Raw genomic sequence first — 25,711 nt, 5'->3', positions numbered from 1 at the left:
ACTTGCGCTCTGTCTCTCAAAACATAAACATTAAAAAAAAATTTTTTTTAATTTTTGTAATGCTTTATTTTTTGAGAGAGAGAGTGAGACAGAGTGTGAGTGGGGGAGGGCCAGAGAGAGGGAGACACAGAACCCAAAGCAGGCTCCAGGCTCTGAGCCATCAGCACAGAGCCCGACGCGGGGCTCAAACCCACGAACCGTTAGATCATGACCTGAGATGAAGTCGGACGCTTAACAGACTGAGCCACCCAGGCACCCTCCCAAATTTTTTTTTAATAATAAAAAAATAAAAATAATAAAACTATCCTGAAATCAAAATTCTTTCTCAAAGTTGGGGGTAGCCCATAAAGTAGAACCTTTTTCAGTCATTCGAGAGCATGTTTTCTCTTGATTTTGTGTTTTCTAAAGAAATGCTGTTTGGAATGGTGGGGTGGGGAGAAAAGACTGAGTATATTTGACCCAGACAAAAGCCTGTTTTCTTTTAATTGAAATGATAAGGGAAGCAGCAAAAGACATACTTTTAAATAGGTCTCATAGAAAGATGGCCATTGTAGAAAAATGTTTCAATTGCATCCATAAATAGTACTTCAATGGAGAGCATCCCTCTTAATGTCACATGCAACTCAATTTAGCTGATAAATAAGTCTTGCATTTCTCCCTTATGAGAAAAACAAGTGACTATGGATTTTAATAAGCTCAAAGGCCTTGAAAAGTTCTGGATGATTTACATGTAGTATAGATAATTGAAAATTGTGAACCATTGTTAAAGAGTAACAAGCAGGTATATTACCAAAACTAAACTACCGCGTTTATAGGTGACTGTATTTTTAAATACATTATTGAAACATTATCTCAAGACTGGGAACATATTAAGATCAACTGCAAATCGTGATGAAAGGTAGCGTTTTCAGAAAGAATTTGTGTGCCCAGTTTGAAGATCTCTGTTGTACCAGGGGTAATGGGTATAAATGACAGGGAACAGTTGACCTTGGGGATGCTACCTTCTAAAAATCCCAAAACTTAGAAGAACATCACAGGCTCAGGAGGGCACCCCACACCCCGCCAGGGATCCCACCCAGTATTGTAAGTTTTCTATTGGTATCAATAGCCTGACCCCTGCAGACATTTGCAAGAACCATAGGTCTGTTAGGAAAAAAGGACGCTGGAATTTATTTGTTAAATCTTGATTAAGCAGCTCTTGTTTGGGCACTTGAGAAATAAATTAGGAATTGAAATACTTTCAGATGAACAACATTATAAACACTATCCAAAGCCATATTCATTTAGATTTAATTAGCACCTACTGCTCACCTACTGTATAAGTATTACTGGGTTTAAATCCTGTGGGTAGAGATAGAAAAAACAACAGAGACAAAAAGATGATCAGGCAGACACATATTTAACAGTAATTACATGTTTACTCAATATGTAATCTAAATGACCACTGAGTAAAATTTAATAAAAGATTAACCTGGTAAATTTAACCAATATAGGCCACAAATCCTTCTTATTCAGGGTTTTTTTTTTTTTAATGTCTTTTCCTTCAAGCAAATTATCTAGAGATTGCTTATCGATTCCTCTTCCCTGGCTCAAGTAAATATAACTTTGCACCCTTCCTTCTGTGCTAAAATGAACTGATGAGAAAACATTTTTAGAAGCTTCAGGGAAATATAAATAATCATGCTTAATCACTCAAAATCACTCTGAACCTACTGCAAACGTTATTTCTACTTTAAAACACGACTTAGGAATAAACTTGCCAACTTCGACTTGACAGAGTTAATATAGAAGCTGAACCTATTCACCTGATATTCCATTTTATCAATGAAAGAGAGAAATTCCAAGTATTTTTTTTTTGTAAAAGAGGAGAGTTTTTGGTCACATATAAAATGTATTATGAGAATGAAGTATGCGTTGGCTTGGCCCTTGCCAAAGGTTTCCAGTGGACAAAGCTTACTTTTGGCAGCCCTTCCCTGGCCCTTCAAGACACTAAGTTTCTTGGAAGTAGGATCTGTGTTTGGCAGCTGTAATCTTCCAGCCTAATGCCTTCCTCCAGCACAAGAGTAATAAGCATTTGTTATGCCACATTCCAAATCTGCACCTCCTAGTATCCTCCACCCTCCTTCCCTTTCATTTCTTCAATTCTTATACTCTAAATTTTCTATAAATGATAGGATTAAAATGTGCAATCCTTTCCAGAGGTGTGACATTTTAATAAGGAAAACAATCGTAAGATAAAGAAATGAAATTATGTGGCATTTCAGACATCATGAAGATGGTGGAATAAGTTCTCAGAGGCAAGATGATATTCCCTAGCTCCCTTTTAGACCTGGTAACATACCCATAGGGGAAATGGTATCAGGAATGGTTCGTGGTAGATTTTTCAATGGCTTAAAGGTAGGATATAGGTTGTGACCCACTGTTGCTTGCATTGCTTCCATGGAGCAATAGCTGATTTCCTTTCTACTTCTCAACCCAAAGCCCTTCCCCTGTCCCAGCACAATAGAACATCTCAAAAACACTGACTACCTGTTGTAAGGTTGGTCTTTTCTAAAACAACAACAAAAAATTCCAAAGCAGTTTTCATATGGAGGCATTCTTTCCCCCGTTGAATGGTTCTTAAACACACTGACACACAATATTTCCCATGCTATACATATGGGAAGAATTTTCTTAAGTGTGTTGAAAGATAAAACTGGAGGGGCGCGTGAGTGGCTCAGTGGGTTAAGCCTCTGATTCTTGGTTTCGGCTCAGGTCATGATCTCTCTGTTCATGGGACAGAGCCCTGTGATCAGGCTCTGCACTGACAGCATGGAGCCTACTTGGGAGTCTCTTTCTCTCTCTCTCTCTCTCTCTCTCTCTCTCTCTCTCTCTCTCTCTCTCTCAGAATAAATAAATAAACATAAAAAAAGAAAGATACAATTGGAACAAAATCCACAATTGAGTATCTTCTGTAGGATTTTGAGGCTGACTTAATTTATTAGACTAAAGAAAATTTCTGCTCTGCAATTCCAATTCCATTTTTAATCACAGTACTATAAAATATCTTCATGCTATTTGATGGGAAACATAGATTTGTCTGATGAGTATACCCAATTAAGAAAACTGTAGGATCTGTTCCCTTGATAGTGACATTATTGCTCAACAAATTTTATGTTCTATTGAATTATGAGCAGATAATGACACTAAATGGTGATAACAGTTTATCTGAAGCCAAAGCAGATACTATTGCTTTTATTTCTTAGAATGCATATCATTCACAGTAGAATTATCTCTTTGTAGTCCATATTAATGAAGAAAACAAAATAGAAAATAATTCACAAATTCCATACATTTCTGGCTTGGAACATTTGTTGTATTACTTGGGAGTGATGTAGTTATATTTGAATATAGATTATGTCTTGCAGTTTTGGAAATCATTACTCTAACCAAAATTATAGTATTGTGACCACAGCCTGAAAAAATAGCCAAAAAGCTATTTAGCTTATTTGAGCTCAGAGTGAATCTTTTAATACCTCATTCTGCTAAGCAGAAAACTATCCCAGAATGATGTGAAGCACTAACCCTCAGCAGAAGCCCTGTCTGTTGAATACCTGGTTCACCCCATCCTTGAGGGAAAGGTTATAATCAAGTCAGAGATAATATGACTACACCTTATTCATCTTGATATTCACAGAGTTAGTATAGTTCCTGGCTCATATTAGGTGCTCTGTAAATGTTTGTGGAATGCAACAGAATGACCTTGAATATCTCAGGCACATGATTCTTCACTAGGAACTTACATTAGAAACTCCTAAAATATTTTGAAAATACAGAAGGGAGATGAGGTCTGGTTATGCATATTTTGTAAGTGTCCTCCAGGTGATACAGATAAACAACCCTAGTTATGAACCACTGACCTAAGTGGTGACCAATTTTATAAAATTTTAATAATCAACTTCATCATCTAGATATATCCAATCATGTCCATGATACATTGGGGGGGAAAATAATAGACTGGTCATTTTCAGAATTTTTGTGAACTTTTGAGCCATTTGCCCTCCAAAGAATATCTTACCCTGAACCCAAATATAATTGATATTCATTATTGACAGATCCATATTTGCAAATTTGCCTACTTGCTAAAATTTATTTATAAGTCCAAAATCCATATTCTCAGTGCTTTCGTGGCCATTTACAGATATGCACGGAGTAGCAAAAAAACACTGAGTCACTTGATGTACACATTCCCAGCTGAGGTTGAACAAGGCAACACTCTGTCTTCTTATTTCATCTCTCATAGCATAAATGTCCTTTTCATGGTCTATTTAAATGCCATGTTTTTCACACTTTGTTGCTTTTGTTGGGTGATTTCACTGCTTACAATAGCCCCCAAGCATAGTGCCAAAGTGTTGTCATATTCCTAAGTACAAGTTGGCTGTGATACACCTTACAGAAAAAAATAGGTATGCTAGATGAGTTTCCCTCAGGCAGAAGTTACAGTGCTGTTGGTCATAAGTTCAATGTTAACAAATCAAGAATATATATTAAATAAGGTGTCTTTAAACAGAAATAAAACAAAGTTAGATATTGATTGGCTGATGAAAATATTTTGACCAGAGGCTTGTAGGAACCTAACCCTGTGTTTCCCCTAGGAGCAATGGCACAGCATTTGCTAAATCAGTTTTTGCAGCAACTTTATAGAACATAACTAGCTGTGAGTAATGAGAATTGACTGTATGTAAAATCTGAAGCCAAAGCTGCTGTGGACGACACAAAACCACATCTTTGCACAGGGCTGTCATATTCATCCTCTTCCTCTCCCTTCCTCCACAAGTGGTGGCTGGCAAAACATCTCCACTGGAATTCTTGACCCAGAAGGTATAGGGCTTTTAAATAAGAGTAGTGAGAGTCAACTGAATTTCTTATTTCAAATATATGTTTTAGTCTCATGTGCATATAGCAAGTATTTGCGTAGCAAATACAAACTAATATAAAATTAAATAATTCTAATCAGGAAGCCATTCAGATGGAAAAAAAAAAGCCAGTGCCTTCCTAAGCCAAATATTAATTACTTTTGGGTTACCTGATGTTTTGAATTCTCTGCATTACTGTTCCACTTTGGACAGAATCAGAAGTTGCTTCTATCTCTGAAAATGCAGTATTTGCCTTTTTGTGGACCCAGCTGGCTTTTCCCTATGTTCTATGAGTCCCAAAAGGACTGAGCACATTGGATTGTCAGTAAATAAATTATTACTGCTACGCATTAAATAGAAACGTGTAGTCCTAAGAAGGTTACTATAGTACTGACAGTCATGCTATGACTACCTTACTTAGTGAAAAAAGGCCCAAAATTGGTCAGATTCAAAATGCGATATGTAAAGCAGGGCATTTGGTAAAATAATAATGCAGATAATCATCTCTAATGCCCCAAGTCTTAAATGCTAAATGTTGTTGTTGCCATTGTTGTTAGAGAGAGTTAAACACCACTAAATACTCTAGGTATTTAGGTATCTAGGGTAGTGTTCCTCAACCAGGGGCATTTTCCTCTATTTGGTAATGTCTGGAGACATTTTTGATTTCATGAATGGGTGGAGGATGCTACTGGCATCTAGTGGACAGAGGTTACTCCACTAGAGTGACTAAATACCCGAATAATGCATAACGCATAGGACAGCGCCAGCACAACCAAAAATCATCCAGTCCAGAATATCTGTGGTGCCAAGATGAAAAGCCCTATTCTAAAGGTGACTATGAAATAATTTAGGGTATTCTGTTATTCAGTTGAAGCAATGATTATTTCTCTACAGACAACACTATGTAGCTGCTCTGATTCCCCCAGAGGTATGGCTCCTACATCTGCACTGAGTACTAAATAAGATTGCTATCCTAATCTCTGTGCACCAAACGTTTGGATCTCAATATAGAAGCTAAGCCTCCCATATGAAAACAAAATCACTCACATCATTTGGGTTCAGCATAGCTCCTGGCTCATTTTTGAGAAATGTATCACTTGGTTCTCTCCTCTGTATTGCTAACGAGACCTCACCAACAGATCAGTGAACTTTAGGAACATCACTAACAAGTTCTGGGTTATTTGCCTCATTGGCCACAGAAAAAGGGCCATAAATGCCATGTGAAAAAGCCTTGGATGCTCTCAAAAATTATAGGCCTCAGAAACATTGCAGGGAAATCAACCTCTCTAGTCTATATAAGTCACCAGTATGTAATAGGAAAAGAGCATTTTGAGGAGTAGGCTTCCATCGCCCTGGATGGCTGTTTACCTGTAATACTACTGCTCTGCACACTATCATTCTGACTTGTGGATATAGAGGGTGGCGCGTGTCCACAGATCCTTGGGGAGACGCCCTGCAGACTGAATGTTAATACTTTGGCTCATTTTCGCATTTACCCTCTGTTCACTGTCAGACCGTTGCCAGTGTCTTCCACTGACTTTCTCCATTTCTTTCTGACAGCTGAGCTGCAAGATTTTGCACTTTTTTCACCAGTACATGATGGCATGCAACTATTTCTGGATGCTCTGTGAGGGAATCTACCTGCACACACTCATCGTGGTGGCTGTGTTCACTGAGGAGCAACACCTGCGTTGGTATTATCTCTTGGGCTGGGGTATGTATTTTTTCCAGCCACCTTCCCTTCTGTCTGCATATTTACAATCTTCTTCTACTCTTGGTCTCAGAGAAGAGTCAGGGGCCTAGGTCTTGTGAGGAATGGTGGGACACAGGTGGGGGCAGGAGTTCAGTCTCCAAGAGAGCTCGGTAGCAGCCCATCAACAAGTTTATATGGACTGTGGCCAGCACAGGGGTCAGTGCAGAGAAGGAAGAGTATGTGTTTCTGTGGAAACAGACCAGCTAACAGACAGACAAACATGCTCTGATTGAGAGATATGATTAGATCCTCCCTTCAGTTTTATTTATCACCTGTTTGTAGAGAGTCTCACATTTTGAGTTCTGTATCTCCTCCATCCAGGCACCACTCCCCTTCCTCAAAAACATTCCTTCTTACCAATCCACCAACAACTCCTCCAGTAAAAAGTCAGGTAGAAGAGCCCCACTGAACAATAGACACAAATAATTTCATGGGACCCCAAAGGGAGCCACCTGACACCACAGTGCATGGCAATGACTTTGAAAAGCCTCTGGTTGATTGCTTAAACCATGGTCACTTCTGTACATATTGACTAAGGGTGCTGAGGTCCATGAGGCTACTCTAAAATTTCTCCCCTTCACCAAGTATGCTAAGGTATGACTCATTCTGGTGGAAGGAAACTGGGTAGGTAGTGAGGCAGGAAGAGGGAAAAAGCTTTGGGACAATAACTCATGCAGTGCTATCAAAAAAAGACACATCCTGTGAACCTCCCAGACCAGAGGAGGATCCTGACTGTAGAGCTAAAGGCTTACTCTTATTCTCCACTAATAGGGTGACGATGGCTGTTGGAGCAGGGGCTATGGATTGTCCTCAATTAAACCTGCCCTTTAATGCAGCATTTTGGGGGACCCCTAAAAATATTGATAAGAGAGGAAAAATTTAATGAGGAGAGAAGATAATCCAAAGGCTTTCTAAAAACATGACCCTTTAGGGGCGCCTGGGTGGCGCAGTCGGTTAAGCATCCGACTTCAGCCAGGTCATGATCTCGCGGTCCGTGAGTTCGAGCCCCGCGTCAGGCTCTGGGCTGATGGCTCAGAGCCTGGAGCCTGTTTCCGATTCTGTGTCTCCCTCTCTCTCTGCCCCTTCCCCGTTCATGCTCTGTCTCTCTCTGTCCCAGAAATAAACGTTGAAAAAAAAAAAAATTTAAAAAAAAAAAATAAATAAATAAAAAAAATAAAAACATGACCCTTTGTATTTAAACCCCTACTCAACAGGCATTGTCACCAATGTATGGAAATGTGTCTGGGAAGTCATATAAGTGACCTAAAATCTTCTATAATCTACACCAGGACTGGCCCTATGCAATGTTTGTTTCTATAACACCCTCCCCAATAGGAGTATATGGACTTTAACAAAACACATGACCCAAAACCAATGGAATAAGTCTATAATGGTGAATTAGTAGGGCAGATATTTGGGCAGTCTCATTGTTGAGCTAATAATGCTATGACACTTTGGTTGCAAGTAACAGAGAATACAATTTTCTAATTTAAACAAAAAGAGAGAAATTATCAGAATCTAGAGTACCTCATGGAAGTCAAGATCTGAAACACAGCTCAGCTACTGAACAAACTATACACTGAGACCAGAAGACCAGGAACACTCTCCCTCTCTTTTGTCTCTTTTTTTCTAAGTATATGTTTTAACACTTCTCTTTGTCTACAGAACATAGATCACAGGGTCTCTGCTCCCCCAGTCCTCATGGTAAACACAAGCCACCCCAAATTTTCCCGAGCTCGCATTTTTCTGTTCCAGGTACACAGAAACACTAGATAGATGTTCGTCTCTAAGTCCCAATTGTGAATAGCAGGACAAGAAAATCTGATTGGTTCAGCTGAAGTTAGGGGGCCAGCCATGGTTCAATAAACCATGGTCAAAGACTTTGAAAGGGATATTAATCACATAGTGCAGACATGTCTGGGGATGGTGACCCATCCAGAAAAAAATGGGAGAGGGGTTTTTTTGAACTAGAAAGCCCATATAGAATACACCCCAAACCACCTCATCTTGTGGGCTACTCCTTCATGCTCCCCTCATTCTGTGACTTACAAAATCCAGAAAGATTAGAAAGAAAGTTTGTGACTATCCTGCCAGTCCCACATCAAGTGCTAGGTTCTCTTACTCTTCCTTGTCCTCAAAACAGGTCAGAATACAAAGGTCAAAATAGCCTTTTATTATGTTTTTCTTTTAGCTGTGTCCTTCCACAGAAGGCTGATCTTACCTTTCCCTGACCTTCTCAGCCTCACACATACCTTGTCAGAGATTTCTAGTCCTCCAAAGATGATCATACCAGGAATGAACTGGATACAGTTTAATGCCCCCAGAAGAAATTCTGATCATCACAATAGTAATGATTGGTGTTGGTCAGATAGATGCCTTCCAACTGAAGACCTGAAAATATCATCACACTCCCAGCCTGCCACACACACACACACACACACACACACACACACACACACACACACACCATTTCTGTCTGATGTATTTTACTTATTTCCAATGACATAAAATTTATGGCATATTTCTTGTACTGGTTTTGACTATTCAAAAACATCTATCTGCCATACTCAGAAAATTTTCCATGGAAGCAAAAGGCTATAAATTTATTCTTGCCCGTGACATTCAGCAGAGATGAGGGCACCCTGGAAGGAACAATTTATAACTACTCTTTCCATACTGATGCATTGTGAATTAGTTATAAAACTTTTGACATCATCAGAGACAGCTTGATGAAGACATCTGCTTAACACGCATAAACAATTCAAGGGGAAAAAGGAACAAGCTGTTCAGCTGTATCAAAAAGAAAGGAATAAATATAAGTAAAATGTTTATGGAATACCTTAACCTTTCTTAATCAGAAAATACTTAAAACTTTATCAGAATGATTGAAGTGGAATCCTAAGGAACATTGCACTCAGTAAGGTAAGCATAGAATCATCAATTTAAAAGCATGAGGATTTGCACTTCCCCACAGATAGATGTTTGGAAAGACAGATAGTCAACCAATAAAGTTCTAAAGTGTAATTATTTTTTAGCATGCCAGACATAAATCTATCTTTCTCTCCCCCTACACACACACACACACACACACACACACACACACACACACTCCATAATTCCACCAAACTCTTTACCATCTCTAAGAACAAAATTGAGAGACAACCATGATGATGCATTTTAAATCAATAGTTCTGTCTTAGAACTTTAGCAAGTATTATCTTTGGTCGGGGTAAAACAAGTAAAAGTGCAATTGAAATGACTTCTCCAGAAAAATAATGTCACAGAATCTTTAAAGAATTTAGTGGAGCAGAGAAGGCATTTCCACTGGATATTACTTTTATTGTCCTTTTGAAATTATTTCACACCTAAACAGTATGATAGATCCCAAATTTTACAATGCCATGAAATAAGGCATAACCTGTGCTTTGAAAAGAGTATGAAAGTGGAACAGCGAAGATTTAGCCCCAGAAAGCTATGTCCTCAGACCTAACTTTGATTCCAGGTGACGCACACCCCATCCATTCATTTCAGCTGTGAATAATATTACCACTCCAGGATCTGGAACAGATCCTAAAAATCATAAGAGACATAATGAACATCACCCTCTGGGAGAAAAGTACCTGGTAGTACAGTTCTCTACAAGAGAAAGTGAAAGAATGCTTCTTTTGGTGGTTACTCCCTTACAAATCTGCACAGGGCCACTTACTAGTTGACTTCTCTCAAATTGAAGCAGTTTCAAATAGTGAAGTTTAGCTCTCAGAAAAGTCACTTATTTTACAACCCTCTTCAAATTGATTCTTCGCCTTGCTGGTTCTCCTCTTGTTATAAATCAAAGAAGGAATTCCCCCCATGGACTTTTACAATGAACACACAGAATTTATCTAGTTCCCTAGAAAAAGAATCCTAGGGAGAAAGGATTAACTCTCACCAACTTTAGTGGAAGGAAGGGTTGTTACAGCTCTTGGGGCCCTGGGGGATGAGAGGAAGAGGAAGGAGAAAACAAACTGCATAAAAGAGACATCGGTGGCTAGAGCAAGGCAAAGAGCACCAGGAATCAGCAGATATGGGGTCTATGCTCCTCTGTACACTAAGGAACACATTTTCCTCTCTCCCAAATGATGTGGTGAGAGTGAGATCTCCATATGCTTCTTCTGCTGTTTAATTCTAAAACGTAAGTTTCAGAATAAATCCAGAGACTGAATTTCTGTTTTTAAAACCCAAGTGGGGAAATGCTATGTTATAACTGCTGTGAATAAAATACAACTATATTTTGTGCAAATAGTCTAACTCAAAGTTCTCCCAGGTCAAGCATTTAATCAGTAGCCCTACTGAATTATATGCTTCATGGGTTAAGGAACTGAGGCTGTTTTTGCATACAACTCACGGAAAATAAAAGTGTGGAGGTCTAGGGGCACCTGGGTGGCTTGGTCGGTTGAGCATTTGACTTCATTTCAGGTCATGATCTCACAGTTCCTGAGTTTGAGCCCCATATTGGGCTCTGTGCTGACAGCTCAGAGCCTGGAGCCTGCTTTGGATTCTGTCTGTCTCTCTCTCTCTCTCTCTGCCTCTCCCCTGGCCACATTCTTGTCTCTCTCCCTCAAAAACAAGCATTCTTTAAAAATTAAAAAAAGTGTGGAGGTCTAACCCAATCTCAGATACATTTCTTAATCTGATGATAATTTTAAAAAGTCTTCCCACAAATGTCTCAACCAAATCAAACAATATTCTGTTGGGCAGGGGTACCTCTGAGGAAAAAAAAAAATTTGTTTTACAAGAATTAAAACTTTATTCTAGATTACACTAATAGAATGAAAAATGATTTTGAAAACATGTACCCTGACAGAATGCATTGCCAGTCACGACCTCCATTGTTCCATTTATAAATTCAAAGTTTTTTTTTATTAGCCCTTCAAGTTTAGTCAGGGAAGTGGATGGTAAGCTGCCTTAATAAGGGTTCTGTAGCTAGAACTTACAGAGGGTAGGGAATGCAGTACTGCTCTGAAGTATTCTTACAGAAAGAAAACATGATCAATGCATGTAATATAAACAGACAAAAACACAAGAAACCTACAAAAACCACTATGAACATCATCGAGGCATTCAGAGCAATCAGGTGATTGCCTCCATAAGCTGTCCCAGGTCACTTCCCTCCATGGTGACCCAACTCCTCTCTATAGCAGAATCCAGTTCACACTCAGTGAAGAGCTTTCTGGTCTCAGCTAATAGTCGTCATCATCATCATCACCACCACCACAGACAACAATGACATAATAGTCATAGTGAGAGTAATAATGTACCTACCATCTTGGATAATTCATACAAGGTTTTTAATTACCTAGAAATGCCTTTAACCAAATTCTGAAAACACATGATGTTCTAACCAAGAGCATTTTTATCTGGTTTGACCAACAATACTTTGTGCAAAAACATCAGGGAAATATTTTGACAGAGACATTAAAATTTGCCACTGTTTTTGAAGATAAACTACCATTTTCCATGCAACCCTACTTGTAGCTTATGACAAGACACCAGGTGTGATTTCTGCTTTCTCACATTTTTAGGGTTCCCACTGGTACCGACCACTATCCATGCTATTACTCGGGCGCTGTACTTCAATGACAAGTAAGTATTTTGATGGTTTTTAAGTGAACATATTTGTAAATAAAATGCATTTATATTCATGTATTCCCTCCCTCCTTATTTTTTTTCTTATTTTTTATTTTTTTTAGCTGCTGGCTGAGTGTGGAAACCCATTTGCTTTACATCATCCACGGCCCCGTCATGGCAGCACTGGTGGTGAGAATTGCTTTTTTATTTATTTTGTTATTGTTGTTGAGAATTGCTTTTTAAATCCATTATTAAGTGTTACCTCTTTGAGAGGATTTCTGTAAAGACGGATCTATGTAGCATGTGTATTCGAACTTCAAAATTAGGCTAATTTAATGATAATCTATAGTGAGATAATCTGTAACAACTTTATTGGAGGGTCTTCAAATGAAAAAAATAACATTTAACACAACTGGGGAAAGGGCATAAGTTCATTTTTACACCCACAATAACAAAAATATAGTTTTCAATGCTACAACTTTGCTTTAAACAATGCTATAACTAAATGCTTCTAGTTAAAAGTAAAGATCAAGGGGCTGAGGAATGATAAAAAATGTTTCTGATAAAGAAACTGAAAAACCACAGAGTCCATCTGCACCTTTTCCCCTGGTCTCTGCCAAACAAAACCATCTTTCATTTCATCTTTGGTACATGAGCCATCGTTGGAACTCCCTCTCAGCAGACACTTAACGTATTTCAGGCACTTCTCATACGCTGCCATGCTGTTTCTAACAGCAACCCTTCAAAAAGCAACCCTTACTCAGTAGGAAAACTAGACCCAAAGATTCAAGTAAACTCACCCCAAATCACATAGGCTAGTAAGAAGTTGGGGTAGTGGAGAATATGACCATCTGCATCTATTTCCAATCTCTTTGTTTCTACCCAACGTTTACTATATGGTGACCGGTGTCAGAACCACCAAATTTAATATTTAGACATTAGTTTTCCCACCAACCTCAAAGACAGTGTTTTCCTGGGGTACGAATGAGAAAAATAAAAACAGTCTGAGTCATACACCATATTCTGCTCCCATACTGAGGAAGTATTCATCAGTAACCAGTGTCTCTAGTCCAAAGCCAATTTCTTCTGTCCTCCTCCAGAGCAGTGATGTACTTACCAGCCTGACAGTCCTCACAAAGACCCACCGACGTAGGTCTTGAATATTTCCAACCCCTTGTAAGAGTTTATTTGTTAATAAAGGTCTCTCTCCTTTACTGAATTTTTTGGGGGCAATCGTGTTACTTCTCTTCCAGGTTGAAGAATCATTCTAATCATTTAAAAATAAATCATCAATTAAATTTTAAAAACAACTTTGGTTTCAAAACTAATCATCATAGCCAAAAGTAGTTTGGCACCCACTAGAATGGCTAATATTAAAGAGTGACCATACCAAGTGTTGGCAAGGGTGAAGAACAACTGGAATTCTCATCTAGTGCTGGAGGGAACATATGATGAAGCCACCTCTTTGAAAAATAGTTTGGCAGTTTCTTATAAAGTTAAATACATGCTTATCATGTCAACAGGCAGTTCTCCTCCTGGGTACTTGTTCAAGAGAACCGAAAACATATGTTCACACAAAGACTTGTATGAAAATATTCATTGCATGCTTATTCATAATAGTCAAATTGTGGAAACCATGCCAATTTCCATCAACAGTAGAATGAATAAACAAATTATCTGTATTACCCATATAATAGAGTACTCCTCAGGAATAAAAATGAATGAAATGTTAATATATCCAACATGCATGAATCTCACAGATAACATGTCAAAGCAAAGAAGCCAGACACACACAAAAAAAGTACATACTATATAATTCTCCACTTCTATGGTAATAGAAATTAGTGGTTGCTTGAGGTGGAGGGGAGGGGGTTGTTGACCACAAAGGAGCAGGAGAGAACTTTCTGGGGTGATGAAAATGCTCTTTTCTTGTTTGGAGTGGTTGTTACATAGGTGCATACCTTTCTCTAAACTTCTGGAATGTAAACTTAAAATCTCCATTTTACTGAATGTGCATTATACCTCAATGAAGTGATTGTCTTTAAAAAGATGTTATGAAAGAGAAAAGAAGGCTGGGTTTGCTGTCTCCACTACAAATACTTTACAAATAAATGTCTCGGTCCTCATTTCAGCCTTGGTTAAGTAGTCTTGCCTACAGGGAAAATCTTCATAATGTGATGACCAAAAAGGAAGATCGAAAAGTGTCATCTATGATGCTCCTTTGTAAAAACGTAAAAATCAAAGTAAAGAATAAACCACCCTCCTTAGAATTGAACTTAATATATTTACATATGCAGGAATAATATTTTCTCATTTGGAAAAAAAAAAAAAGAAATGTTAATTCAGGTCTGAAAGGGTCTGGTCATACTGATGTTCCCAGCAATGCTTAGCACATTACACTATGTCACAGGCCATCCCTCATGTCCTGCAGAGGTCACATCTGCTCCCAGGAATAAACAAGAACTGAGGAAAGTGGGCACCCTTCAGTAGTACTGACATAGATGATTTCCTCAAAACATCATATCTTTGCAGGTCAATTTCTTCTTCCTGCTCAACATCGTCCGCGTGCTTGTGAGCAAACTGAGGGAAACCCAAGAGGCAGAATCGCATATGTACCTGAAGGCTGTGAGGGCCACCCTGATCCTGGTGCCCCTGCTGGGAATCCAGTTTGTCGTCTTTCCCTGGAGGCCATCCAACAAGATGCTTGGGAAGATCTATGATTACCTGATGCACTCTCTGATCCATTTCCAGGTAAAGAAGCCAATAGTGTATTTATTCAACTACTTGCTCAGCTAGTTGACATAAGGTGAACCATTTTCTAGGCCTCATATATGATTAGAAGGACCTTTTCAAATATATGCAACCTGGAAGGGATACAGCTTCTGTCTTTCTCACTGCCTGTTTCCCCTTTTTTTGAATCCCAAAACTGAAGAAGGAAATAGGGGGAGTATGAGCTTTGAGAACAAATCTTCCTAAGGACAAATATTTGTCCAGGGATGGGCCCACTGCACAGTACTGAGGACAGAACTTCTATTCCCACCATCCTTTCAACCTTTCCTTCCCCTCTCCAGTATTTTGAGGGCCACATTTGTTTTTCCTTCATGAAGGGGAGTTTTGAAGATCAACATCACCAATGTCAGTCAGTTTCCCAACCTGGATTTCTATCATCATAGTCCCCAATGCCAAGAAAACACAGGGTAGAGAAGCACATGTTTATATCAGTATGAAATGCCTCCACTGGACCCCAAGCTGGAAGCTATATCCCTTTAAAATGGAATATTCTTGTAATAAAACACTGGATATGAGTGCTGTAATTGTCTTTTCTTGAGCCTTCACTTGCTGTTGCAACAGTGAAATGTTCCTCTCCAGGCTATTTATATTGATTCCTAAATAACATAATGCACACAAAAATAACTTCAATTCTATTTTTCCTCCTTTTTTAAGGGATTCTTCGTTGCCGTGATTTACTGCTTCTGCAACAACGAGGTAAGCATGCATTTCACATAATACCATCACTCATTTATATACAGCCAGCACTTTACAGTTCCCAAAGGATTTCTGTACACATTTCATTTGCTCTCACTTCTACAGTTGACCTCGCAGGGTTTCATGACTTGAGGGATCATGTTTTTTCCATTACTTGAAGCTGCATCTTATCTGTGTTTCTATGGTACAATTGCAGATACTATCCAGACGGGCAGCTAAGTTCTGATTTCCTTGGATGGCACCTTAAGTTAGTGAGTTCCTTGAGCAGGAATAGTGAAAGCTATTCTGGATTCCCATAGTAGGAGAAGTCATGCTCCCATTCCTTTGGAAAACCCAACTGCTCACTAGAGCAAAACCAATATCCAGCCAATTTGTCCTGCTTCATCACTTTTTATTTTCCCATTGTTTGGTGTCGGTGTCATATCACTTATTCGACATTTTGAAAACAACCCTGAAGTTAAGACTCAAAAAGCATTCTCAAATAAGTAATTTATTATCTGAATATTTAGATCAGTAAAATCTAGAGATCCATATGGCCAGTGTTTTCAGGGGTGGGGGGAGTTAGTCAGAGTTCCCTTTCTTCCAATGAAATCTCTCCCGGGACCCCAACTGTAAAGCATAAAAATGCCCCTGCTTACTGTCCCTGGGAAAGCAAACTGGTGGAACCACTGTGGAAAAACAGTATGGTAGCTCCTTGGAAAATTAAAAATACAAATATCATATAATCTAGTAATTCTACTACTGGCTATTTACCCAAAGAAAATGAAAACACTAATTCAAATAGATAAGTGCAACCTTAAGTTTATAGCAGCATTATTTACACTAGCCAAGATATGGAAGCAGCCTGAGTATCCATTGATGGATGAATGGATAAAGAAGATCTGGCATATACATACAATGGAATATTACTCAGCCATAAAAAAGAATGAAATCCTGCCAACACATATGTTAATTATACTTGAATTTAAAAAAAAGTGGAGCTGCTTAAATTTGTACCACAGAATATCCAGGGCTTCAAGAAACATGGTTTGTAAGCTCCCTCATTTTTTAGGTGAAAAGTCTACACTCCAGGAAGAACATGTGACTCACACAATGTCACAGTCATAGTTGTATATTGTATAACGGTGACTAGAACCCAAATTTCCTGATTCTTAATTAAATGAACTGCATCTTCCACTGCTCTATAATATGTCTAGGATTCCTCCCTGGAGATTTGTTGGCGTATGTTCTCTAGTTATATACCACATGAATTTTAATGCACAATTATTTTTTATAATTTTACATTAATTCCTATTAAGAATAATTCTATACCAAGGCAAATCAGATTTTGTTAAGAGATAAACAAAAATATTATTTTTCTATTACAAACGAGAATGGTTTTCTAACCATAATCAATTAATATTTAATTGATTCTCCATTCTTTATTTCTTCAGTTAAATAGTGAGCACCTATAATATTTTGCTGTTTTGTGACCTATTATTTATCTCCAACCTCGACATTGCATTGTGGGATTTTTGTCATTCTCATTCTCCTTTTTAATTGGTACATTTTATTCCTCCCTTCGTCCATTCATCCATAAACTCATTCCTTCATTCAACAAAAATATATTATGTATTCACTATTGCTATGGGCTAGACTGAAGGCCTGGGATAGAAAGGAAAAGACATCTTTCTGCTGCCAGCTGTTAAAGTGTCTCTCTTCCTTTGTTTTTTGTTTTGTTTTGTTTTGTTGTTGTTCATTTGTTTGAAGAATAGCAAAAACTAATAAAAAAATAAATAGGGCTTAGATCACCTTATCTTTAATCAGTTTCTGTGAATGTATGTCTCTGTCTTCTGAGTTGTTACAGGTGCCATACAAAATAAGTTTTCCCATCTAAAGCAATACCCATATAGGGCTAATATAAAAACCATATTCAGAAGGGGCATGCCTTGAAAACATTAGAGGATTGCATGCGTTTGTAAAAATACCTCAGTACTTACTATGTTTTAACCATGATGCTGTCTTGGGAGTGTCAGGCATAGAAAGCAAGCCGAGGAGTGCTCCTGAACAATTGAATGTTTCTAGTTCATTTGAGTATGTTATCTCTGCTTTTTGAAGTAAAGAAACTGTCTCCATTTTAATTAAGATTCTCTTACCAGGAGAAGCTACAAGTGTGACATTTCTAATAAGATAGAAATTGTTTACTGTGTCAAATGTAATGTCACAGCCCCATGAATTTTAGGCCTGTGGATCTCAGCAAGGCCCTCTGTGAACAACCTGAAACACAGGCAGGGCACTTGAACCTGCAGGAAATTCTTGCAGCTGCATCTGAGACAGAGTTGGGATTGGGCTTTGCCTACCAGAATGTTAAGAGATTTCCGGGGTTAATATGTCAGTTAGATTATGAAGATTGAGGTTTTCGTTTTTATTTTTTATCTGTATGTTATCAGCGATTCCTGTTATGCAAATGGATCAGATAGGATGAAAAGACTAGAAGCAGGAAAGGAATTTGGAGAATTACAGTAGTAGGAATCAGGAGGTAACCATGAGAGCATGCTTATGGATCAAATAGTTCCTACAAGTCTTCCAAGAGTGTGGACATTGACCATCCAACTTCAATAAATTATTAACTATCTAAGGGACCTCAAAAAGATGATCACAGCTATAAAGATACTCAAATGTTTCCAAGCCACAGCTTAAAAATTGAGAGAGCACTAACAACACAGTGAATGTTCTCCCTTTTTCATGTTTCTTGCTATTGTCCATGCATTATGGCTAAAATAGTTTGTAGATCAAACTAGCATGATCAGGAAGATTTCAGTTTAAGACTGGAGTGTGTGAAAACTGACATTATGCTAGCACCCCCTGTTGAAACTCATGGTGGCTCCCCTCACTACTGAGGACCCTAGAGATCATTTTACTCTGTAGTCTCCTTGACCAGGCCCTGCCCCTGTTCTGATTACACCAGTTTTCTGAGGAGCCACCTGAGGAGCCTGGAAGTCAGCCTCCTTTCTTCACACTGAGAAGGGCCTGTGAATCTGTCTTCAGCTAATGTCATAGCCACTGCTCAGGCACCAAGTTGGACATGGTACCAAGCCAAATGTGGGACTTCTTTATGGGGCTATCAATTTCTAGAACTGTGCTCTCAAAATCATAAAAGCAAGATTTATTATATTGGGGTGTTTCTGTTATTCCTGCTTTCTTTCTTCTCCCCATGTCCCCAGGTATTTCCCCCATGAATGGAAATGCAAGGTCCTTTGTGTCTCTGTATCTCTCTCTTCTCTTCCTCTGGGGCTTAGAAGGGTTTTGGGCTCCCCACTCCCCTTCCTGTCTGCAAGGAACTCTCCCTATGTCACATCCTGTGTGTTCTCTGTACTATGGCTTTTAGTAAAATTCTGTTTTCAGAGCAGTAAGGCTTTCACTTCAATGCAAAGGTAAACTTTTCTATTTAGAAATTCTCTCACTCCATAAAACCTGGTTTTCAAAGCTTGTCCTTCTAGAGACTCAAGAAAGTCAGCTTGGAGACTCAAAGCTAAGCAATGATTTTTCTTTTTGTTTTTCCAGACCAGTGTTCTCAAACTTAAGTGTGCATCAGAATCACCTGGAAAATTTGTTAAAACACAGAGTGGTTGGCCCCAACCAGAAGAGTTTCCTATTTAGTAGGACAAGAATGGGGCCTGAGAATTTGCATTATAACCATTTTCCAGGTGATGCTGATGCTGCTGATCAGAGAATACACTTGGTGAACCTACTCTAGACAAAATCTAATTTGTTCTTCAAGCAATGAATGACCTTCACTTAATGAATGAGAGGGTTGTAGGGTAATGTTATTTAAGAAACACAATAGTTAAATATTTTCAAAAATATTAACCTTATTATAGATGATATTTATTTATTTCTGTCTTCTAGAACAGGGGAGCTTCCCCAAACATAGGAAAGTAGGTAGTGAAAGGGAATTAGAAAACCTTGATCTTATAATCTTGCAGTACCCAATTACCTCAAACTGTAAAACATGTAAATTCTGTAAGATAAAGACTAGTAAAGATAATGCTCCCAAAGGATGAAAAAAATATCAGTGGCAACTTTATGAATAATATTCAGAAGTACCCCTCAGCATCTAATTAACAGGATTTAATAGAGATCCAGCTTCAAAAAGTCATATAAAAGCATTTAAAGCATATAGTTACTTTTTAACTTCCCAGTGGATTTAAAGTGTTTTTAAAACTCATGATTTTTAATCTTAAATTTAGATGGCAGCAGGTCTATTCAGTTGTGGCATCAACAAGGGAAGACATGAGGGAGGAGTTTTGAAAATCTTTTCATCCATTGAATCAAAACTCCCTGGGAGAAATCCCACCTTCCATTCAACAGTATATAACTGCTGGTGCTTATGCTGAATTTAAGCAAAACAAAGGCCAAAGATAAAAGCATTTAAGTCCAACCATGAAGATTGCAACCTGATTTTCTTTTTCACAAATGTAGAAACTGAGGCCCAAATGTACCAGCCTTATACAGATGGTTAATAATAGAGCCAGGTGCAATAATTATGTCTTCAAACCCTCAGTCCAGGGCTCTATTTTTAAAGGTGGCAATACATAAATTGATATAATTAGGGAAAATGTAAAGTGATCTGTATTAATTGCTTTTAGAATGAGTGATGAATTTATACAATTCAAACTTTGTATATTTATCCCATTGGCCTCTTCTAACATTTCTGATGCTTTTCAGGAGCAATGAAAAGTCTCCCTGTTTTTTTCAATCAGATTCAATGCCCTTATTCTTGTGATCAAAGCAGCATCAAGCCTAACCTGTGGTATTGTAGGAGATAATTGCCCTATTAAACTATAATTATTCAAGTGTCTTTTACATCCTGTTAAGGGCCTATTCTTATATGTGTGGTTTACAAATTGAAGCAGATTCTCATCTTCACACAAAAGAACAGGTTTATAATTCAGGAATGCAATTATAGAAGGCTATGAACATTTCTGTAATAATAATATTAAAAACATGAAATAGGTCTCAAACCCTTTGGCCTCATTTACGCAGGGTACTTCATTAAAATGCATGGACACTCCAAAGGGGATTATTTTAAAAGAACAGGTGAGGAAAAACAAAGACTTTTTTTTTTTTTTGTCTGCTGGAACTTTTACAAACTCACTCTAAACTTACACTGTCTGCCTTGGATACCTCTAAATATTGGTGTAAGTTTTAGCTATGTTGGTATTTGAGAGATGCTGAATCCACAGAAACTATCAGTTCCCTTTGGGGACATCGCTTCTCCAAAAATATGCTGAAACAATGTATTTCCTATTTCTTCAACAGGGTATTTGATGGTTCCTAGATTATGAACCTGGCATTTAAAACATTTAAGGACCTAGACTTAATAGACACTACACACACACACACACACACACACACACACACACACACACACACAGGAGGAGAGGGAGACATACCAAGCATTATAATATAATGTAGCAAGAGCAATAATGAATGGAGAATAAGTGCAACAAGAGCACAGAAGAGACTCCTAACTCTGTATTAGGGGGTTAAGAAAAGTTTCCAGGGAAACAGAATTGAGTCCTGAAAACACAAGTTTTGGTGTTAGTGAAGGGTGGGGGGAGGGGCATTCCAGTCAGAGGGAACACAGTGAATAGAGGCCTGATGGGAAGAAACCATATAGCTGGTGGAGAGAGACCAGCAGTTTAATATTGGAGAATCAGGGTCAGAGCAATAAGTGGCTTAAAACCACTTTGGCAGAGAGATGAGCCAACTCAGGCAAACGCAGTAGAATGATGGATGGGAATCTTCCACTTCTGCCTGATGGCAGCTCTGTTCCTGGTGTCTGAGTGCTCTTACGGGACCCGAATCCCTTCTATCTGTGCCTGGCTGAGTGACTGAAATGGAGGTATTTTTGGTAAATAGCTAAAGGACAAACCCACGAGGCCAAGATTTCAGGTCACCTAGGGTGTGGACTGAATTCCTTCTGAAAAGAATAACCGTGATCAAGTTCAGCCTATCTGGAGCATGTCTCCCTACTGCTATTTTGAATGGCACTAGCTGAGTGCAGGAAACCATAGTGTGTGAAGGAGTATATCGTTTCAATTAGAAATAAACGGACCTAATCTTTCAGGCTTCGTCTTCTCTTTGTGTCTTGACCTCTAGACAGAAATGTCTCAGAGGGTTAACAAACTAGTCAATACTCAGTTATTCAGCACTGTCCTAACTGCTTTTCTTCTTTACTGTTCTGTTCTTCCTCACCTGTACCTCTTCCATGGCTCCAATCCTTCCTTTTCTCTCTCTATATATATTACAGCTGACATTTGTACCTCTTCTACTGATTTGCTTACAACCATAGAAGGCAAAACACTTACATGAATCAGTTTTCAACCAGCAAATAGCCTTAATAAAGAGCTAGGTCTTTATTAAGTGCTAGATAATATTAAGAGAGACACTTGACTCTCTCAAATCCAGCCACATTGACTGGGAAATCCTTGGAGGTGGTGGGTATAGGAGGGGAGTCAACGTGGGGACAGAACAGGAGAAAAAGTAGGGAATTACTGCTGCTATGCACCAGTAGCATACTAGGTGATTTAAATAACCCCAAAAAATCTTACTCATAACTCTGAATTAGTGTCATGATCTCCTTTTTACAAAGGAGAAAAGCCTAAGAAAGAAAACAACAACAACAACAACCATGGAGTCAACAAACTGGAACTCAAACCCAAAGAGCAGTCTTTGGAGCATATGTGTAAGCACTGTATGCTAGAAGACAACAGAAAAGATTAACTTAACTACTAAATTGAATTCAGTTCTGTAGAAAGCAGAGCTAGGGAAGCAACACTATCGTCTGTGTTGTTTTCAGCTATGCTTACTGTAATTTTCATATTTAGAACTTTCTGACTTTAGCACCTTCTCCCTTGTGCTCAAGATAGAGTTTATCATATTTATAAAGTATGTTTGATGAGTTTATTTACATACTAGAAGTTTCTCAATAGAAAGAGATTGAAATTTTACTCTTAAAAGCTTGTCACTCCATTAACCAGAGTTTTACCTCGCACATCCGCTCTCAAGCCATGTTGGAGAAAGGAAAGTCAACAGTATGAAGTCATTATCATAAAACTCAGAACTGTGCAATCATGACCAATAATGTGTAGGTTTAGATGAAAGTTTCTGCCTTACCAGAGGTGGTAGCAGATAAAAACTTCTCAAAATCTTTTCCTCTGATATGACATGTATACCATATTGGGTATGAAACCAAGTCAAATTTCATTGATTGGGTAGAAGAGCTAAAGAACAGACTTTTACTCATAAGAGCAAATGACCTTGCCAGTGGTAGCTCAGGCAAGCAACTCACTTCTCCAGTTTGTAAATTCTTCTGCCAAGATGGTATGTTCCCCAACCAGAGCATATCCTGCACAGTCCTTTGGATCAGAATTACGATTCGATCTCCTTTAACCTCTGATGAGCTCCTAGAATTGTGCCCACTCATAAACAGCTCAGGTCCTTTCTGACAATTATACGAAAACAAGGTCGCCTTTTCTCTTCCAGGTCCAAACCACCGTGAAGCGCCACTGGGCCCAATTCAAAACCCAGTGGGATCAGCGCTGGGGGAGCAGGAACCCCCGCCGCTCTGCTGCCAACGCTGCAGCCGCTGCTGCAGCCGCTGCCGCAGCCGCAGCTGAAGCCGGCGACATCCCGGTTTACATCTGCCATCAGGAGCCGAGGAACGAAGCCGCCAACAACCTGGGCGAGGAGGGTGCGGAGGTCATCGCTTTGGAGATCATTGAGCAAGAGTCATCCGCTTGAATGTGAAGCTTACATTGTGATCACTGAGCCTTCATTTCCTGGGAGACAGACAGACCATGTGTTTAAAGTGATCCCCATCCTCCCAGGAGCTGAGCATATCATTCGTGAAGAATTATTAAGTGAATTTGTCCATAGTAAATCTGGAGAAAGTTTTCCTTGGTACTATTGCTGTGGGAGACAGTCTAGGAATGGGGTCTCCCACTGCATCACTTGTGATCTCCATCTTTCATCTAGGACCGAGATGCAGATGTCATAGTAATGCAAGCAAAGTATCCAAGAGAAACACAACTAAATTGACCTAGTTCAGAAACAGGGTGCTCCTTGTTAATCTTGAGCCATTTATAACTTTGAAAAATCAAAATCACGGTCACTATTTTTCTTTTTAACTCTAGACTTTGAATTAGAATATTTCTGTATTTGGCTATGGATCTGATTTTTAATTTTTTTATTTCAACCAATTCCAATATTACTCAGATGTTTTACCATCCACACAATGTAAACCGCACAAATTACATGACCTCTGCAAGACCGAGTGGCTTTCTAATATAGAGATGACTAAGAATGTCGGGGGACAGACTTGCATTTGGCAGGAAGGTGTAATGCTCTGAATGAAAAAGAAGTTTAGAGTCAATTTGCTCAAAACATTAGATGGGCCACCTTGTTAATTGGTTTATTAATATCGTACACTCAGTTTGGTTTTGGATAATCTTGTCCACCGAACAGGTCTACCTGCTGAAGGAGCTGGCCTTCATGTTGAATATGCTTTGGTACTTGACATTTATACACTGGGAGGTCACAAAGAATCCATCACTAAATTTTTCACAAAACTGCCAAAAATATAATTTCTAGTGGAAGAGAATATTCTCTTTAAAGAGAGTTTTCCACTTTCCTAAGCTCCAGGATTTATAAAGCAAATCACTCTAAGGTTTATAAAGCAGATTACCTCTTGCCCTTGGGTGCTATCTAGCAGTAAAAGATAAATTTGTTTAAGACTGGTAATTAAAAGACTCCATATAAATCCATTAACTGCCTTCCACCCAGCTTCAAAGCTTAACAAGATCTCCGACTTTTCCGGGAAGATTCAGTAGGGCTAATTAGAAATCAGTTTGTAGTTGACCTCTTGTTTGCTGCTATTAGCAAGACAGGAGGAGGAAAAGTAACTGCTACAAGTTTGACCATCCACCAGTTCATTTAAAATGAAAGTAGAGGTTCTTCTGAAAACCCAATATTATATTCCCATGTCTCTCTTCACTTCCTCAGTATAAAATCCTTAAAAATCCCTGAATAAACCAGTTATCATTGCTGGCACCTGAAATTCATTTGTGACTTTGCAACAGTAATCCGAGTCACCATCATTTAGTTTTGTGCTAAATGAAGAGATCCACCAAAACCCTCCAAATCTCAAGTCTCATCTATGTCCTTGATGCCACTGCCTTTCAGAGGTGATCTAGTTGTGGGAAAACAAAAAGTTGATTTGTTCTGGTTACATATTTAGTGCACCCGAAGAAAAATTATATTCCTTCAGTGAAAATGTATTTTGGATACTAAAGTGGCTTAAGTCTCCTTTACTGAATGTAAAGGAGGAACTGAAAAGAAGGTATTTTTTCAATCACAGTGTTTATGTAGTGGTGTTCCTATTTTCGTTTACAAACATGGAAAACAGAGTATTTGAGGCAGCTCTAGTACAAATGTGATAAAATATTGCTAAATATTCTAGACATTATTGTGCTATTATAGTACGGGCTGAAAAACAACACAGCTTTCCGTAGAATTGTACACAGTGCCAAAATGATGTGAAATGCTTACGCTATGTATATCTATAAATTAATACAGAGTATGTTAAAAGCAAAAAGATGTATATGTGCCTATTTTTCTAAAGAAATATATTCCTCATCTTTCATTACATTCATCTTGTCTCCTGCTCATTCCATGTTCAGTTTTGTGGGGTTTTTTTGTTTGTTTGTTTGTTTGTTTTTCATTTCAGCCATGGGTTGCTAACATCCCATTTAGTTTGTGTTACAAGAGGGGGAAAGATAATCCAAAAGCATAGGTTAGAAAACTTATGTGCAAAAACATCGAGATTATTGCCTTTGTCCGTGTGATCATCTAACATCTTCAATTTGACTATAAACTCCAAAGTACAGCTCTCATTCCCTTGATAATACAAAAACCACACACACCC

The 25,711-nt window shown here is 38.5% G+C and overlaps 1 protein-coding gene across 1 annotated transcript in view; it reads left to right on the top strand.

The window, feature by feature from the left end:
• Positions 1–25,425, top strand: part of CALCR (calcitonin receptor) — a 156,102-nt gene extending 130,677 nt beyond the window's left edge. The window contains exons 8-13 of the mRNA XM_003982757.5: positions 6,456–6,609; positions 12,210–12,270; positions 12,378–12,444; positions 14,788–15,006; positions 15,700–15,741; positions 23,272–25,425. Coding sequence (XP_003982806.1) covers positions 6,456–6,609; positions 12,210–12,270; positions 12,378–12,444; positions 14,788–15,006; positions 15,700–15,741; positions 23,272–23,529 — 801 coding nt within the window. The 3' untranslated portion in view covers positions 23,530–25,425. The remainder of the gene's footprint in view (positions 1–6,455; positions 6,610–12,209; positions 12,271–12,377; positions 12,445–14,787; positions 15,007–15,699; positions 15,742–23,271) is intronic.
• The last annotated feature ends 286 nt before the right edge of the window (positions 25,426–25,711 follow it).

The sequence above is a fragment of the Felis catus genome, chromosome A2 (genome assembly GCF_018350175.1).
Source record: "Felis catus isolate Fca126 chromosome A2, F.catus_Fca126_mat1.0, whole genome shotgun sequence".
Lineage (NCBI taxonomy): Eukaryota > Metazoa > Chordata > Mammalia > Carnivora > Felidae > Felis > Felis catus.
The sequence above is the reverse complement of the archived record's forward strand: the minus strand, read 5'-3'. Positions and strand labels throughout refer to the sequence as shown.